Below are 15,734 nucleotides of genomic sequence, written 5' to 3'. Positions count from 1 at the left end.
GTCAGGACAGGAACTGGAAGGTCAGCTTGTCCAAGCCCTTCGTTTGACAGAAAGGGAAAACTGAGACCAAAGCCATAGTTATATAAATAATAACTCTCAGAGATGGAATTGAAGTCCTGGCCCTCTGGTTTCATAGTCAATGCCCTTTCCATTGTACCATACTACCTATTGCCGTGAGTACACTTCCCAGATCAGCCATTTTCTAGCTAAATGACCCAGAGTGAGTTAGGTTCAGGCTCAGTTTCCTTGTCTAGAAAATGGGAGTGATTATCCATGTATCCTCTACCCCAAAGTTACAGAGCACAGACTACTGGACCTGGAGACAGGAAGACCAGAGTTCAAATCCAGTCTCAGATACTGGGTCTATGACTTTAACCAAGCCATTTCACTTTAGGCAATATTGCCTCAGTTTCCTCAATTATAAAATGGGAATCATGATAGCAAGCTACCTGTCAGAGTTGTTGTGAGGATCAATTGAAATAATCTTTGTGAAGTACTGAGTCAGTGTCTGACACCTAATGAATGCATATTTCTTCCCTGCCTCCTCTCTCAGGTCTGTTGTAAACCTTACAGCCCTTGCAAAGTGGGAGTTATTATGATAACCAAGGTCCTGCAGTTACTATAAAGAGGCCTTTTGCTTCCCACTCTGAGGGGTGGTGGAGAGTGGAGGGGAGGGAGGTGGCAGACCTCTGTGATGCAGAGGACACCAATATGGGAAAGGAAGCTTTTATTGGGAGAGGACTGCAACAACAATGTGTCAGGTAGGTGATACATTATATTCATTAGAGGGGAAGAAACTGAGGCTTAGGGAGGTCTGAGTGGTCCCACAGCACTTGAAGGCCATCTAGCTCATGCCCCTCTATTCTTCTTCCACCAGAGCTGGCCCTTTCTGGTCAGCACTAGGGAGTGATCACTTCGATAATCAATCTACCCCCAAGCAGAGGCTGGCTGATTGGTTGCCCAGCTTGGGTACTTGGTTGCACTAGATGCACTTGGGCCTTCTTCCTTAATGCTCTGTTCTCCCTGCACAAGTGACCTCCTCCTCTCCCCCGACCCTTAGCTCCCTGCTGCTCCCTGCTGTTCCTAGCTATCAGTCCATTGAGGCTCCCCACCCCACCCCCATCCTTGAGTACTCTCCAAGTCTTCCAAGTCTAGCAAAGGACCGCCTACCCTGCCCCTGCCATTGTCTTCTGCCCTCCACCAGAGACAGGGTTCTCTGAAGGAGCTCAAGCACGGTGAGGGGAGGAAGGCCAAGAGAGGGTTCAGCCAACTGTAAGTAATTGGGGTCAGTTGGAATAGGGAGTAGGTGGTCACTAATGGCCTCGGGGATAATGTTGAAAGGGACTTTAAAATCAGAACCTGCTGAACCTTGAATGTCTAAGTTGGAATCTGAGCATTTTTACTGTGAGCTGGGGGAGACACCAAAGCTTTCAGGGAAGTGAAATGAGATGATCAAAGAGAGTTTTTGGAAGATGGAGCAACCTTGTGGCCTGTTCCCTTGGCTCCACAGCCTCAAACTCTAAAGCAGTTGACCTGGCGTGAGCAGATTTCAGTAAGAGGGATGGCCTTGGAGAAGGGAGAAGGGATGGCAGCTTGTCTGAGACTCAGTGGTCTCCAGTATAAAATAAAGACAATAAGACCCATACTGTCTATACCACTGCAGAAATGGGCGCTGCTACTGTTGCTGGTGGCCTTTGTTATTATGATGATGATTATGATTCCTCCTTCCTGGTATGGCAGTAACCCTAGTTTCATTTTTCATGCCTATATATTGTTTTTAGCATAAAAAAAGAGTTGCATTTTTAGACATTTTTCTACATCTATTGAAGTTGTGACTGTTGTTTTGTTAATAATGTGTTTTATTTTGCTAGTTGTTTTCTTGTGTTCTCAGCATACATTCGACTTGGATGTAATGAAAAATGTGATGCACATGTGCTGAGGAGAATCTCTTTGCCAGGGTTTTATTGAATGATTTGGCATTGACAGGGTAGGTGATGTCGTTCAATGAGACCCTTTCTCTGATGCACCATTCTTGATTTGGGGAATCAGGGCTATTTTGGCCTCTGAAGAAGACCAGAGGAGAGGGTCCCCTCTCTCCAGGTTTGAAAATCCTTAAGTAGCATAAAGAGTATGTGTACTTTGCTTGCTACAATTCATTTATGAGTCTGTCTGAAGACACAATTTCCTTTTCCCTCTCATATACTCCTCATTTGTTACTTGTATCTTTGCTTTTTCTGAGATCAGGTTGAAGTCAGAAGAAGGTGACCCAGGCTGCAGGTGACTTGTACCTGGGCAAGTCTTCACCTGTGAGTGCTTCAGTTTCCTCATCCATAAAAGGGCAGCAGAATAACTGCTGTGAGGTTTTTAATGAGCTCTCTCAATAGGAGGCATTATTATTTCAGCATCCATGTTAGTTTGTTCACTTCTATGTTTTTTTGGATTGCCATTCACCCATTTTACTTTGGCTTTTAGTTTGGTCACCATACAGTTTAGCACACTTTCTTTCCAGTGGGTTTCTTCAGTTCCTTTCCACTTGTTGAGAATTCCCTTTTCAATCTTGATTTTGCTATCATTTAAAAAGGATCAAATTTGCCCAAAGCTGAGCAAAGCTTAAGGCTTTTCAAAAACAGTTCTGTTATATTACTTTAATTGTTTAAAACATTCTCTTTGCTTTAATTTTCCAAATCTCTTTTATGCTTGTTTTTTATTCATTTATTTCTTTAACCAAATTGCACACTCAATCCCTGAGTCCTCCTTCTTTCCTCTTCCTTAGGATGAGCATTTCAGGAATAGAAATTTTCCTCTTTTAAATGCTGCACCCCCTACAGTTTGACATCTCACCTTATTACTAGAATTCAGTTTCATAGAATTTTAAAATTGTTTATTGTTTTTGGTCTCTTCATTATTGTTTCTTTGTTTTTATTTTATATCATGATCACCTCCAAATACTTTCTTCCTTCCCTCTTTAGGAAACTATCCTTTGTAAAAATGATTTAAAAAGAAAAGAATGATTCAGTAAAATCAAATATGGTCCATGTCTGACAGCATCCATGGTCCCCCACCTCTCCACTGAAAGGAGGAAAGTACATTTCTCCTCTCTTTGGGGGCAAGCTGGGTGATTACCTTAGAACTCGGTTCCATTTTATTGTTTTTTTTCAGTCTATATTTTGGGAATCACCTTGCATACTGTTTTTTCTAATTCTGTTTCCTTCATTCTACACCAATGCATAATGCATAGATGTCTTCTCATATTTCCCCAAATTTCTCATTGGAATTGCTTATTCCATTGTACCACAATTTGTTCAGCCACTCCCCAATAGATGGGCCCCCATTTTGTTGCCAGTTTTTTGGGGTTTTTTTTGCTGTTAGCAAACGCTGTTATGAGTATTTGGGCATAGATGGAAATTTTTCCTCCTTGGAGTATATGCACAGTAGTAAGATCTTGGAGACAAAGCTATGGATTTTTTAGTTGGTTCTCTTATGTAATTCCAAATTGGTTTACAGAAGAGTTGGGTCAAGTCTAGCCAATGGATGCCTGCTTTCTTATAGCCTTTCTGGCACTGACTTTTTCCATCTTTCATTTTGGGGAGTGGGAGTGACTTCGACCTCAGTTTGCTTTTCTCTGCAATGAAGGGGTTGGACTAGATTATCTCTGGTGCCTTCCAGTTCTAAACCTGTTTCATTTTCTAGTCTTGCCTCAGAATGCCAGAGAAGGAAAATGGTGGGTGAATTTTTTTTTGGGGGGTGAGGGGTGGAAGAGGTGAGGAGGGGTGAGAGAGTCCTCATTTCTCAGGGAGGAGGTGGTTCTGGCCTGGGGTCAGTGATAAAGATGGGGCTCAAACCTTTTTTTCCCTGAGTCTTCCCACCCTCTTGCATTTAGGGCAATTCTAAGGGAACTTGGAGGAGGCAGAGATTGGGAGGGGTTGGATCACTCAGGGAAGGCTTGTTGTGGGAGCAAAGCAGGCTTCTGCTTGGGGGCATAGCAGAGAAGCTTCACCACATTGTAGTGAGGGTAGAAGAGACCTTAGTGACTTTCTTGAGTCCAGTTTCTGTCTGAACAGGGATCTCCCCTACAACATCTTGAGAAGTTGGAGACCTCTAGTGAGTGAAACAGGGAGGCCTCTCCAACTTGGAATAACTTGAAGTTTTCGTATTTTGTCCTTCCTGGAGGACTGAAATCTGCATGGGCCAGGCAGAAGAAACACTGGGGGGCTCTACCCCTTCACTCTTCTCTCCAGGGGTTACCCCGATACTGCGGCATAGTCTCCATCTAGTCTTTCTACCACCTTGGCAGTCCATCTGACTTAATGATGTGCTTCAACTTTTCAATATGCTTGCTTCAAGGCGATTCCCAAAATTATAGATGAGATCTGACCAGGGCTGAAGTCAGTGGGATGTTAAAGAAAGCCTTTTTAAAAACTTGGTAAAGCATGTTGTGGCCAGTCTCCCTAGGAATTTAGGTTTTCTTGTTCTCCAGCCTGCATGGTTACCCAAGCCTGAGCCCAATGAAGCATGTCGCTCAAGTTTTATTCTGGGAGTTGGAATGGATGGGGAGTGCCGCATGCCTTTTGCCTTGGGGAGGGTTCTTGACTCCCCATGTACCCCTGGGGTATGACGTACTATTATTGGGGGGACAGAATGTGTAATCATGGCTTGGGCGACTTTATGGGATCTCTCTTATAATAGACCCTTTGTTATGTGACTTAAGTCCCAACTTGAGTATATAACATGTTAGTTCTTCCTTGTTTGGTTGAACTGAAGTGATTTGAGATTGCAATGAATTAAAATGAATTAAATATAAGGTTTACTTCCATTTGCATACAACCAAATTTTCTCCTTTTCACAAGAGCTCCTGGTCTTTTTCAGTTCTAAAAACTGAAAGCAGCTAGGACAGGGCTAGGTGATACCCAGGTGTTTCTGAAGGTGTTGGGCCTGTAAGTCCTCCTGATCCAATTGGAATCTGAGCTCTCATCTCTTGTTATTTCACATGCTCACAAATGGACATTGCTGAGTAGGATCCTGCCTTCTAAACTTCTTTTTAGTGCCTTGCTGAGTTTTGTATGTTGGCTTGTTGTTTTGTATAGGGCAGGGATAGGGAACCTTGTATTGGTCTGGTGCTGCCAAGGCAACTATGTGGGGGGGGGACTCAAAATTCAATAAATTAGGAGCTTTGGGGGGGGTGAATTGATGAAATGTTTGAGCAAGTACAGCCTGTGAAAGATGTTATAAATATCCAAATGAACTTTGGCAGAAAAAAGGTTCCCCAGCCCTGGACTCTAGGACCATTCTCAGTGAGTCATAATTTACCCAGTTACATAAGTGCTGCCATCTCACAGGATTCCTATCTCCTTTCCACCTTCTAGTGACCCAAAAGAATGATACGTACTGTAGAATATGGCATGTTTGTTGGATGGAATTGAAGAGAAAAACTCCAGAATTAATATTCCCAAATGGCTGAGGCCAGTCATTCTTAGAGAGGTTTAAAGGCCTACATTCCTATGAGGATCTGCATTGTGAACTTTCTTTTAGACTAAGGAAGAGTTATAGAGCACAGTGATTCCATATCAAAGTTACAAAGTGAAAGGGAACAATCCCATCTGATGGCAGGTGACATTCATGACCTTGGGTCTTGGAATATTATTTGTTTCCTGACCAATAACAGGATGGTCTTTGGAGCAAGTCTTTCTCTGGGGATCAATGGTACCCAGAACCTTGGTGTTAGCGGCTAAGTCATTAGCCACAATGTTTTTCTACAGGTGACTCTGTTTTTAAGTGTCCTGTTGGGATGCTATATTAAACAATAGCAAGCAACAACTTTGAGACTGAGTCCCAGACCTTTCAACTTTTGCCTCCCTGCATTTCCCCTTCTCTCTGCTGCCTAGAAATGGCAAGAAAATGAAGGAGAAAATGGTGAGCCCCTTTGGCTTACAAAGGGCTGCTGCAACCCTGGGTGACAATTTGTTGATCATAATAGTGGCAGAGAGCCATATCCTAGTCAATAGGATCTGCAATCTCATCGATTTGGAGGCTCTTCCCAATGTTATGGGATCCCAGGTATTATGATCGCACTTGACAGACAGAACAGAGATTCAGTGTGTGACCTCTACATGGGTACAACAGCTTATAGAAAGTGTGAGGTAGAATTCAAAGGCACATATCCCTAGCCTTCTGCAGCTTGTTGGCCCAGTATTGCAGAGTGCAGGGCCTGGAGTTGGGAAGAGCTGAGTTCAAATGTGGTCTCAGATGCTGGGTGATCCTGAGTCAGTCACTTCATCCTGTTTGCCTCAGTCTCCGCATCTGTAAAGTGAGTTGGAGAAGGAAATGGCAAACTACTATGGCATCTTTGCCAATAAAACCCTATGGGGGTCATGAACATTTGGCTAGGACTGCAAAATAATTGAACAATAACAGAAAACAATCCCTTGACTCCATCTTGTATAGTGAATTGAAACAGGTAATTTAACAGGAATTTATTAAGCCTGTACTGTGTGCCAGACATCAATGTGTAGGGTTGGACTCATGGTTGATGAAGTAAATACAACATGTGGAGCCATTGACTAGAAAGTCATTTGGAAGGGGTGGGGAACCTTGGAAGGGGACATTGTGCAAAGAGCCTTTTAGAAGGTTCCAGGAGGTGGCCCCTTGGGGGGCGGAATAAAGGCTGAGAGGTGAGCTGGAGTATATTTTCTTCAAAAGAGCAAAAGGGGCCACTGTGGCTAACAGAGAAGATGTGAAAGGGAGCTCCTGGAGCCAGGTCCTGAAGGGTTTTCAATGCTGACTTGAGAAGCCTGGGTTTGGGGCATCTTGGGTGGGGAATGGCATCATGTCAGCTGGGCTTTAAGGAATACGGATCTGGCCATCGGATGGAGTGGGGTGAATCCACATCCAAGAAATGATTTGAGCCCCAGGGTCATTCACCACGCGGTCTGGGTCCTCCTTTCATCCTAGGGCCTGGGGCCCAGAGATGTCCTGTCTCCAGACCCAGGAAAGGGACGGAAGGGCCCGGGTTTCGCTAATCCCAACGTCTATCTGAACCGTTTATCTGTCAGGGGACTGACATGGACTGAGAGAAAAGTGTCCTACGTCTAGCTGACCCGACCGTAAGAGAAAGGGTGAGCCGCATCCAGTGGCCTTCGATTGAGCCAACCTAACGGTAAGGACGAGGCTCCCCGGCCCCACCCCTCCCCCAAACCTGGGATCATACATTGATGCGGTTGGATTGTGGGAGGGGGTGTTGGACAGGCCCACTGTGGGAGGGCTCAGTCGGGATGAGGAGCGAACGCGGGGGGGGGGGGGGGAGTGGTGGAATCCAGCCAGGACCTGGGGCGGTGACACGGGTAATCCCCGCCACTAGCCGTCCGGTAGACCTCGGACACACGCCTCTGCGCCCTCAGTCGTGAGGCGGGCCGTCTGAAGGGAGGAGGACATGGCGGCCAAGCAGCCCCGAAGAGGCTCGGGCCGGGGCGGCGGCCCCCACAACCGAGGAGAGGAGATGGAGGCGATGATGGACGCCTGGCACAGGCTGGGGACCCTCACCGACCTGCAGGGCGATTCGGGAGGCAGGCCCCAGCGTGGCCGGCCCCGCAACCGCTGGCCCCGGTGGGGTCCGGAGGGAGCCCCACAGCACTTCTCGGGCTCCGGGGCCAGGTTTGGGGCCCGGGAGGAGGGCCCCCCTCGAGAGGAGGGAGCTTTCGGACCGGCCGGGGCCATCGGGAACCCGGAGGCGGCCGGGGCGTCGAGGTACGGAGGAGGGCCGGGCTGGGACTGGGGTGGGGGGCAGGGAAGACTGGGCCGGGGCTGGGGGGGGGGGAGCTTGCGCTGCCCCTCGGATGCGGGTCGCTGTCTCTGGGGGGAGGGGGTCTCTGGGCGCTCCGGAGGTGTGGAGGCGGGGGGGGGGGGGGAGGGGGGTCCAGCCGCGGGTCGGCTTCTGACTGGCCGCGGCCGCCCGGCGCGCGCCCCGTCACGTGCTCAGAGCGGTGGCGGCACGCGAGCGAGCCGAAGGGCCGCCGCCCCCTCTCCCCCGAGCCCCGGCCGCCCTCCTTGCGCGCCCCCCCTCCTGACTGGCCAATTGGCGCAGGCGCCGTGTCTGGCTCCCTCTCCGCAGCCCCTCCTCGGACGCGTGGGGCGGCCCGCAGCAGCCGCAGCCAGCCCAGCCGCAGCCTTCGGCGCAGCCGCAGTCGCGCCTGCCACCCCCGGACAGCGAGGAGAGCGAGGCCGGAGAGGCCAGTGAGGCCTGCAGCATCCGGCGCCGGGAGCGCGAGCGCGAGCGCGAGCGCGAGCGCGAGCGCAGGGCCGCGGCCCCCGCCCCCGCCCCGCCGCTGCACGAGGCGGCCCGGCCCATGAGCGGCCACCCCAACCTGGCGCTCGGGGCCCGCCCCCGGCAACCCATGGGCGGGCGGGGCCGGGGCCGCCCGCGCGGGCGGGGCCAGAGCCGCGGGGACCTGCGCGAGGCCGACGAGGGGGGCGCCGGCGCCGGCGGGCGCTGGCGAGCCGCTAGCCCCTCCCCACCCCCCGCCAGCGCTCCCCTGCGCTACTCGCTGCGCTCCCGGGCCCGCGGAGCCGGAGCGGGCACCGGAGGGGGTGTCGGAGGGGGAGCCGGAGGGGGAGCCGGAGGGGGAGCCGGAGCCGGAGGGGGAGCGGGCGCCGGAGGCGGAGCCGGAGCGGGAGCCGGAGGGGGCGCCGGAGCCGGAGGGGGCGCCGGAGCCGGAGGGGGCGCCGGAGCCGGAGGGGGCGCCGGAGCCGGAGGGGGCGCCGGAGCCGGAGGGGGCGCCGGAGCCGGGGCGGCGGCCGCAGCCGGAGCCGGAGCCGGAGCCGGAGCCGGAGCCGGAGCCGCAGCCGCAGCCGCAGCCGGAGCGGGAGCCGGGGCCGGGGCCGAGGCCGGGGCCGGGGCCGGGGCCGGGGCCGGGGCCGGGGCCGCGGCCGCAGCCGGAACTGGAGCCGGAGCCGAAGCGGCCGGAGGCCTAGATGAACGTGGCCCCTGCATCTCGACCTTCGGACTGCCTGCAGCCAGGTGAGCAGGGCCAGGCATCCGCAGATCGGGAGAAGATGGAGGGGGGCGAGGACCGGCCGATCCGGAGATGGGGGGGTCTCTCTATGGCTGACGAAGGCACGAGCATCGGGGGACCCAAGAGGGAGGAGGGCTGGAAAGCAAGGAGAGCTTCGTCAAAGGTGCTCACTGACTACATGATGGAGGCCTCCGCCCATGGAAACCCGTAGCATTCTAGTCTGGGAGAGGGAGGAAGAAGGCAGTGCTTGGTGGGGACTGGGGATGGAGAGGGGGTGGGCAATCGAGGCAGATTTAGGCCTCCATCTTCTGCTCTGGGGGCTGGGGCTTGGTGAAGAAGGTTTGACAGCCACAGCCCTCTAGGGGGAGCTAGGCCTACAGAAGCTGCTTCTGTTACAACCTGGAAGCTTCTGGAAGAGGGAGGGTGAAGGAGGTGCAGTGGAGATAAGTGGAAGGGATGGAGGGAAATGAGGCGGGGATGAGGAGAGCAGAAGAAGAGGGAAGCCACCCCAAAACAACCTAGGAGAAGGTAGTGGGAGGACTAGGGGAGGGCGGGCCTTCAGGCCAAGGGAATAGGCTTAGGGACACCTACTGGTACAGTTGTGGCTACTAAAAAAACCGTAAAGCTGGAGGAGTGGGAAGATATACATGTATATATATGAGGGATCTTTCTAATAAGCTGATGAGGACTGCATTCCATAGTGGTTTTCTGGATCAAGATTCAGTAGGAAGAAAATCCCCAAGAAAGAAGAGAGGCCCTCGCAGGAGAACTGTGCAGCTGGCCCTCGAGGTGAGGGTCCTGCCCCCCTTTCATGCTGGCCCTCCAGATCCCCACCCACACCTCAGAATGGAAAGGGAGCCCTCTTCCTTGTCCCTCAGTTTTCTTTCTTTCCCCCCAGCTCCACAGCATCTTCACTCCTATTCTCATGGTCTCCAGAGAATGCATTTGGACTGATTTTGGGTCTTGGCTTCAATTATTAATCTTTGTTGGGAAAAGAAACTCAACCTGCTCCTCATGCCCCTTGGGCAAGGACAGCTTCCCAGGACTCTTGTTTAGGACTCCACACCTCCCAGAGGAAGCCAAAGTACACGACCCCCCTCAGTAGGGAAGCCTAACTCCTCTCTTTCTCTTGGCCCCCCACAGTCTAACAGTGATGAAGAAGGTGATGAGCCCAGCAGACCAATCCTCCCAGAGGATGAAGAGGAGGAAGAAGATGAGGAGGAGGAGGAGGAAGTTGCTGGAGCAGCTGCCAACCCTCAGCCAAGAACTCAGTCTCGCATTGAAAAGAAGGCATGAACACAGTGTTCTTTTTCTTCCTGCTCAGCTCATCTGGCCTCCCACTGTCTTCAAAACCTCCTCCCTCTTTTGCAGTTTCTCATTTCTTCCTTTTACCTTCCTCCAGTAGCTACAGCCTTCTGGCTCTCTTCAAGTGTATAACCCCATGTCTTCTCTCCAGGTTTGTGAGGTGGTCCAGTACCTACTAGTGAAGGATCAGACAAAAGTACCCATCAAACGGACTGGTAAGTGATCTGTTCCCTCCCAACCTGGCCTGCATTTGGGTCTGGGGGTTGAGATTTGTCCCCATCACCTAGTAGCAGAGCAGATAGACATAGGTGCCCTTTTGTCATGCAGGGGGGTGCCTATGGTGATGATCCAATCAGTGATGTTGGAAAGGGGCAGAGAGGTTGTGGGAGAACTTAAAAAGAGTTCTTTGGATGAAAACCCAGACAGCAGCAAGTGATCACCCCATGTCCAGGGCTGGAGAAAGAAAAAGAACAAGAGGCCCACAGGAAGGGTCCCTACACCAATCTCAGTATTAGTGGACAGGAAGTGGATCTCTGACTGTTTTTTATTCCCCATAGATATTGTGAACACTATAATTAAAGAGTACAAGGACATGAGCACCGAGATCATCAACCGAGCTGGGCAAATGTTGGAGCAGGTCAGTCATTGCTGCCAAATCATCAGATAGAACCTGGCAGAGATCCCATGTAACCCTATCCCATTTTATTGGTGGGGACCAGACCTGGACTCTTGTCCTTATGGAATGCTCAACCATTCCCCCCCCCTCCATTAGCATTTCAAGCCCCTGCCCCTCTTTTCTTTTCTCATTTCCCCAAATTCCTCATAAGACATCTAGATGTTAAATCCAGTCTGTGTTTTCTCTCCTTCTGCCACCCTGACCCTGAATTCCACCCATCTGCACTTTGCTTGTAACCCCTTCCACTTCCCACCTCTATCTTGGCCTTTCACCATCCTTGAAGACCCAGCTTTATTCTTCCCTCCACTTGATTCCTCTAATCCTTGGCCAAACCCTTCCCCTTAGACACACCCTGTCTTGTCTCATTCTCTGACATCAGGGCTCAGTGAAGGCTGATGGCATTTTCCCATGATCCTCACTGTAGCCAGTCCCTTACTATCCTTGCTATCTGCCTCTTATCTGACCACTCTTCCCTCCCTTGACAGGTATTTGGAATAGAGCTGAAGGAGATTGATGACAAGGCCCCTGCGTATGTGCTCCTTAACAAACTGGAGCCCCTGGAAGATGATTACATGAGACCGTAAGAAGGAATAAGTTGATCCCATTGCCCCCATTCCCACTCCCAAAGTCTTGGGACTTCCCCTTCCTATTGACATAAGACATCACATTGGGTAGAAACTGACTTTAGCAGGGAACAAATGAGAGGACTTTTTGTGTGCAACCCTGGCCTGACCTGGCCTTTTGAACTGAGAAATCCCTTCAGAAGTAACCTAGAGTTCACATCTCCCACTTTATGCGGTCCTAAGAGAGGAAGGTGCTCCAGGTCAGTTGGAGATGAGAAGCAGAACTCAGATCTAGGAAAAGCATGTCCAACCTGAAAGGGACAATAGATGATTCAGTCTAGGCCCTCCCCCTCATTTTGCAGAAGAGGAAACAGGTTTACAGATGACTTGGCTGAGATTCCACTGTGAATGAACATAGCTGCTGCTTAAGAGATGTGAGGACTAGATTCAAGCCCTGAGGTCTCCGATAGACAAGAAGACGGGGGTGGGGGGGATCTGTTTGTTTCCTGAGCCTTGGGGTTTCCTTTGGAAATCAGCCTCCCATTCAAGGTAATTGCCTTGTCCATTTGTCTTCCAGAAAACATGATACAGCAAAGATGGGACTCCTGATGGTGATTCTGAGTCTCATTTTCATGAAGGGGAACTGTGCCAAGGAGTGTAAGTAACTGCAGCCCTCCCTCCTGGGGGGGAGGCCAAATGGGGTCTAAAGCAGCCAACCCATACCCACTAATTCACCCCTTTCTCCTTATTCTCTCCTTCTCTTTAACAGCTGTGGTTTGGGACATGCTCAGGAAGATGCGACTTAACCCAGAGTACGGTGTAGTGATTGATACTTGCCCTTCTCTTTTCTCTGTCATCCCCCCCCCCCCCACCAGACTGGTAGGCAGGTGGACTGCCTGCCATTTCTGATTGTTCAGGAGTTATTGTGGAGACCAGTCCCCTGGGTAGTCTACCCCCAACCCCATGGATCCTTTTAGTTGTGCTTACTTAGAAGGCCAGGCCAGGGGGAAGAAGGAAATATAGCCTCAGTCACTCCAGAGAAATCTAGAACCCAAAAGCTCACTGAAACTAGTTATTCCCCAGTCTTGTGGTTTTCACCCTCATTTTGTAGACAAAGGAATCATGGCTCTGAGAAGACAGTACATTTAAAAATTTTTGTTCATATTAATTTTCTTAGAAAATAATATTCCATTTTATTACCACAGCCCAGTTTCTTCAGCAGTTCGTTGAATTTTATTTCCTGCTACCAAGAGCATTGCTGTCAATGCCTTGGTGTATTTGGGATTTTCCTTAGTCTCTGATCTCATCTCATAGCCACAGGAGCTGGAAGGGACCTTAAGAGTCAGTCCTTGCTGATGGCAAGGTGGGGGTGGGAGGGGTGAGTAAAATGTCTTTTAGGACTGGGTCAGAGCGGGCCAGTTCATCAGAGTCTTTGTTCATTCTGAGATCTAGGAGCAATGTGCAGAAGTCAGACGCAGTTGTAGGCTAATGATTTGAGCAGACTCTGGAGAAGAGGTCGACCCAACATATGGCAGCTTCCCACTTGCCAGAGGTCTTTAAACAGGATGACATGGACCTCTTGTTCACTCCCAGCTTGACCTAAGGGCCCTTCTAGCTCCAAATCCATAACCATGATGAGCAAGTAGCAATAAATCTTAACCACTGCAAAGGAATTTTGAAGTGTTACGGCCAATTCTTCCTCCCAGCGTGGGGAGTGTGCTCTGAAGCCATCTCTGCCCAGGAAACTGCCTCACTGCCCCTTAGTTAATATTATGGGACAACTGATTGAAGATCCTTTCTCATGGAATTTACTGTTTGCCTCCCTATGATTTTCCTGCTCTGGGGATCTTAGCACAAACCTGAATTTTTCCTCCCGGTAATAGCACTCCAGCTGGGGGGTAGCTAGGTGATGCTGCTGTGGCTAGACTAATAGGCTTGGGAGCCAGGAAGACCAGAGTTTAAATCCAACCTCAGACACTTATTCTCTGGGTGACCCTGGGCAAATCACTAAAGCCTGTTTGCCTCAGTTTCCTCATCTATAAAATGAGCTGGGGAAGGAATGGCAAACCACTCCAGAATCTTTGCCAAGACCCTAAATTGGGTTGGGAAGAGTTGGACAAGACTGAAATGACTAAATAATACAAAAGCATCCCTTTGGATGCTTTAGGACATTGAGCAAAGCTTCCCTAAGGATTCTCTTTCTCAGGGTAAACATGCCCTAGTTTTGGCAGGGGCCCATTTCCTTGAGAAATCTCTGTGCCTGACTTGGCTGCCCAGATTCCTTTGCTTAAGCTAAAATGGTTTTTGTTTCTGTCTAGCAAAAAGCACCCGCTCTTTGGGGATGTGAAGAAGCTGATCACTGATGAATTTGTCCGCCAGAGGTAAGTTGGGAGCAGCCGAGCAGGCTTCCCCAGAGCCCTGGCTGTGCTGAGCCTTGGGTGTTGGGAGGTTCGTTTGGGCTCAGCCTCTGACAGCTAGGTCCCCTCGGACAGGTTTCTTTCCCTCTCTGGGCTGTCAGATGTCAATAATAAATCTTGTTCTATTTTCCTTATGTAGTCATCTCTTGGGGCAGGAACCATCATCCATCCCTCGGTTTCCTGGTTGTCTGTTGGTCTCCCTCTGTTATGAGCACTGCGCTTGCTCAGAGGTCTCTCTTGCCCTCAGCTGGGCAAGTATTGGTGTGATCAGAGCAGTCGGCAGAGAGCGTGGCCGGTCTGTTTACCACACACCACACAGCAAATTCAAGAGGTCCTTCAATCACAGTGGGGCAGAAGTGCTTGTCCCCCTGTCTCTCAGTTGACCGCACATATCCAGCCCTGCCCATCTCATAGCTCAGAGGAGGCCTTGGGCTTGGAAAGAGGACCAACCCTCTCTGGACCAGGGGAAGGCCTCCTGAAGGGGGTTAGGTCTTGGGGATGGCCCTAGGGGAGAAGGCCAAGCTGGGAGACAAAGGCTATCACTTCCCTTATCTCCCAAGGTATTTGGAGTACAACCGGATTCCCTACACCGAACCTGAAGAATTTGAGTTTCTCTGGGGACCCCGAGCTTTCCTTGAGACCAGCAAGATGCAGGTCCTTCGCTTCGTGGCCAAGGTAGTAGTAGCATGGGTGGGGTGAGGCGTGAGGAGGACTTTGAGGTGGGGAAGATCATCAGCTGCTCCTGAAGAAGAGGAGGCCCCAGTGCTGTTGCACATCCTGGTTTCTAACAGGTGACCTCTGCTTTCTCCTAGATCCAAAGGCGGGATCCTCGGAGCTGGGCTGTCCAATACAACGAAGCCCTTCGGGAGGAAGCAGCAGCTGCCTCGGCCTCGGCCTCAGCCTCGGCCTCGGCCTCCGCTTCCGCTGAGGCTGAGGCTGAAGATGAGGGTGAATCCGAAGCCTGTGCCCCAGCCTCTGCCTCTGGAGGTTTCCTGGACTAGGAGAGTGTTCCCCACTGCCACCCCGAGGTGGTAATCCCAAAGCACAAGAAGCATCGTTTCCTATGAGCTCTGTGCACAGTAGTTGTTAGGATCCATCCCCTTAGTAGTCTGGATCCAATAAAATTGCAAGCTGATCTCAGTGGTCTCTGTGCGGTTCTGGGTCTGGCCCTGGGAGCTTTATGGATGAGGCTCCCTGAGGGACAGGCTGGGGTGGGGGGTGGGGAGAGGCTTGTTTGGCTTTGAAGCCACAGATGATGGGATTCAGGTCTGTCACTCATCCCCCCCCCCCCCCCAACAGGCTGATCAAGTGTGCCCTTCAAGGCCTGTATTCCCCCCTAGGGACCTGGACTGTGCCCTGAGGCCAGTGAGTCACAAAAGAATATTTGAAAATATTTGGAAAACCAGGGTCTGGCACACAGTAGGAGTTAAATAAGGACTTGTGCTCTTTCCACCCAAGGAAAATAGCTGACATTCTTGGGGCCCTGAGATTTTCCTTAAGTAGCTTCCAGACTCCTAGTGCCTTTGGAGAGAGGCTCACACTCCTGTTGAGTTGTTTCATTCATGTCTCCCTTCTCCAGCTCAACTGACAGGTAACTGAGGGAGGCAGACTTAGGGATATGGTCACATAGCAAATGGCTGAGACCAGATTGGAATGTAAGGAATCTTCCTGACTCCAAGCCTGGTACTGTTACTCACTGGGTCACCTTGCTACCCCACACCGTCAATGACCTTTCCTCAAAAGAACAAAGGGAAGCTGCCTCTGATGT

At 50.9% G+C, this 15,734-nt stretch overlaps 1 protein-coding gene across 5 annotated transcripts; it reads left to right on the top strand.

Moving 5' to 3' along the window:
- Positions 1-688: 688 nt before the first annotated feature.
- Positions 689-15,101, top strand: LOC141498298 (uncharacterized). Of its 5 annotated transcripts, none has more exons than XM_074201359.1 (14): positions 689-761; positions 7,050-7,153; positions 7,355-7,740; positions 8,078-9,010; positions 9,707-9,794; positions 10,149-10,295; positions 10,462-10,525; positions 10,868-10,947; positions 11,472-11,566; positions 12,127-12,206; positions 12,319-12,361; positions 13,868-13,930; positions 14,527-14,644; positions 14,779-15,101. In XM_074201359.1, the coding sequence occupies exons 3-14, from the start codon at positions 7,427-7,429 to the stop codon at positions 14,965-14,967; spliced, it is 2,214 nt and encodes a 737-aa protein (XP_074057460.1). In that variant the 5' UTR covers positions 689-761; positions 7,050-7,153; positions 7,355-7,426; the 3' UTR covers positions 14,968-15,101. The 5 variants fall into 5 exon arrangements, with proteins under 5 accessions (XP_074057460.1, XP_074057461.1, XP_074057463.1 ...); XM_074201360.1 differs by lacking the exon at positions 689-761 and adding an exon at positions 1,019-1,272 and having other exon boundaries at positions 7,395-7,740; XM_074201362.1 differs by lacking the exon at positions 689-761 and adding an exon at positions 1,019-1,272 and having other exon boundaries at positions 8,105-9,010.
- Positions 15,102-15,734: the final 633 nt, after the last annotated feature.

The sequence above is a fragment of the Macrotis lagotis genome, chromosome X, assembly GCF_037893015.1.
Source record: "Macrotis lagotis isolate mMagLag1 chromosome X, bilby.v1.9.chrom.fasta, whole genome shotgun sequence".
NCBI classification, from domain to species: domain Eukaryota; kingdom Metazoa; phylum Chordata; class Mammalia; order Peramelemorphia; family Peramelidae; genus Macrotis; species Macrotis lagotis.
Note: the sequence above shows the minus strand (reverse complement) of the source record. Positions and strands in the feature narration are given on the sequence as shown.

Excerpts from the sequence above, each read along its gene's own strand:
- LOC141498298 (XM_074201359.1), top strand. The coding sequence starts at position 7,427 with ATGGCGGCCAAGCAGCCCCGAAGAGGCTCGGGCCGGGGCGGCGGCCCC. Across the intron at positions 9,011-9,706 it reads TTCGGACTGCCTGCAGCCAG|TGGTTTTCTGGATCAAGATT; the intron begins GTGAGCAGGGCC and ends TGCATTCCATAG. Across the intron at positions 10,526-10,867 it reads AGTACCCATCAAACGGACTG|ATATTGTGAACACTATAATT; the intron begins GTAAGTGATCTG and ends TATTCCCCATAG.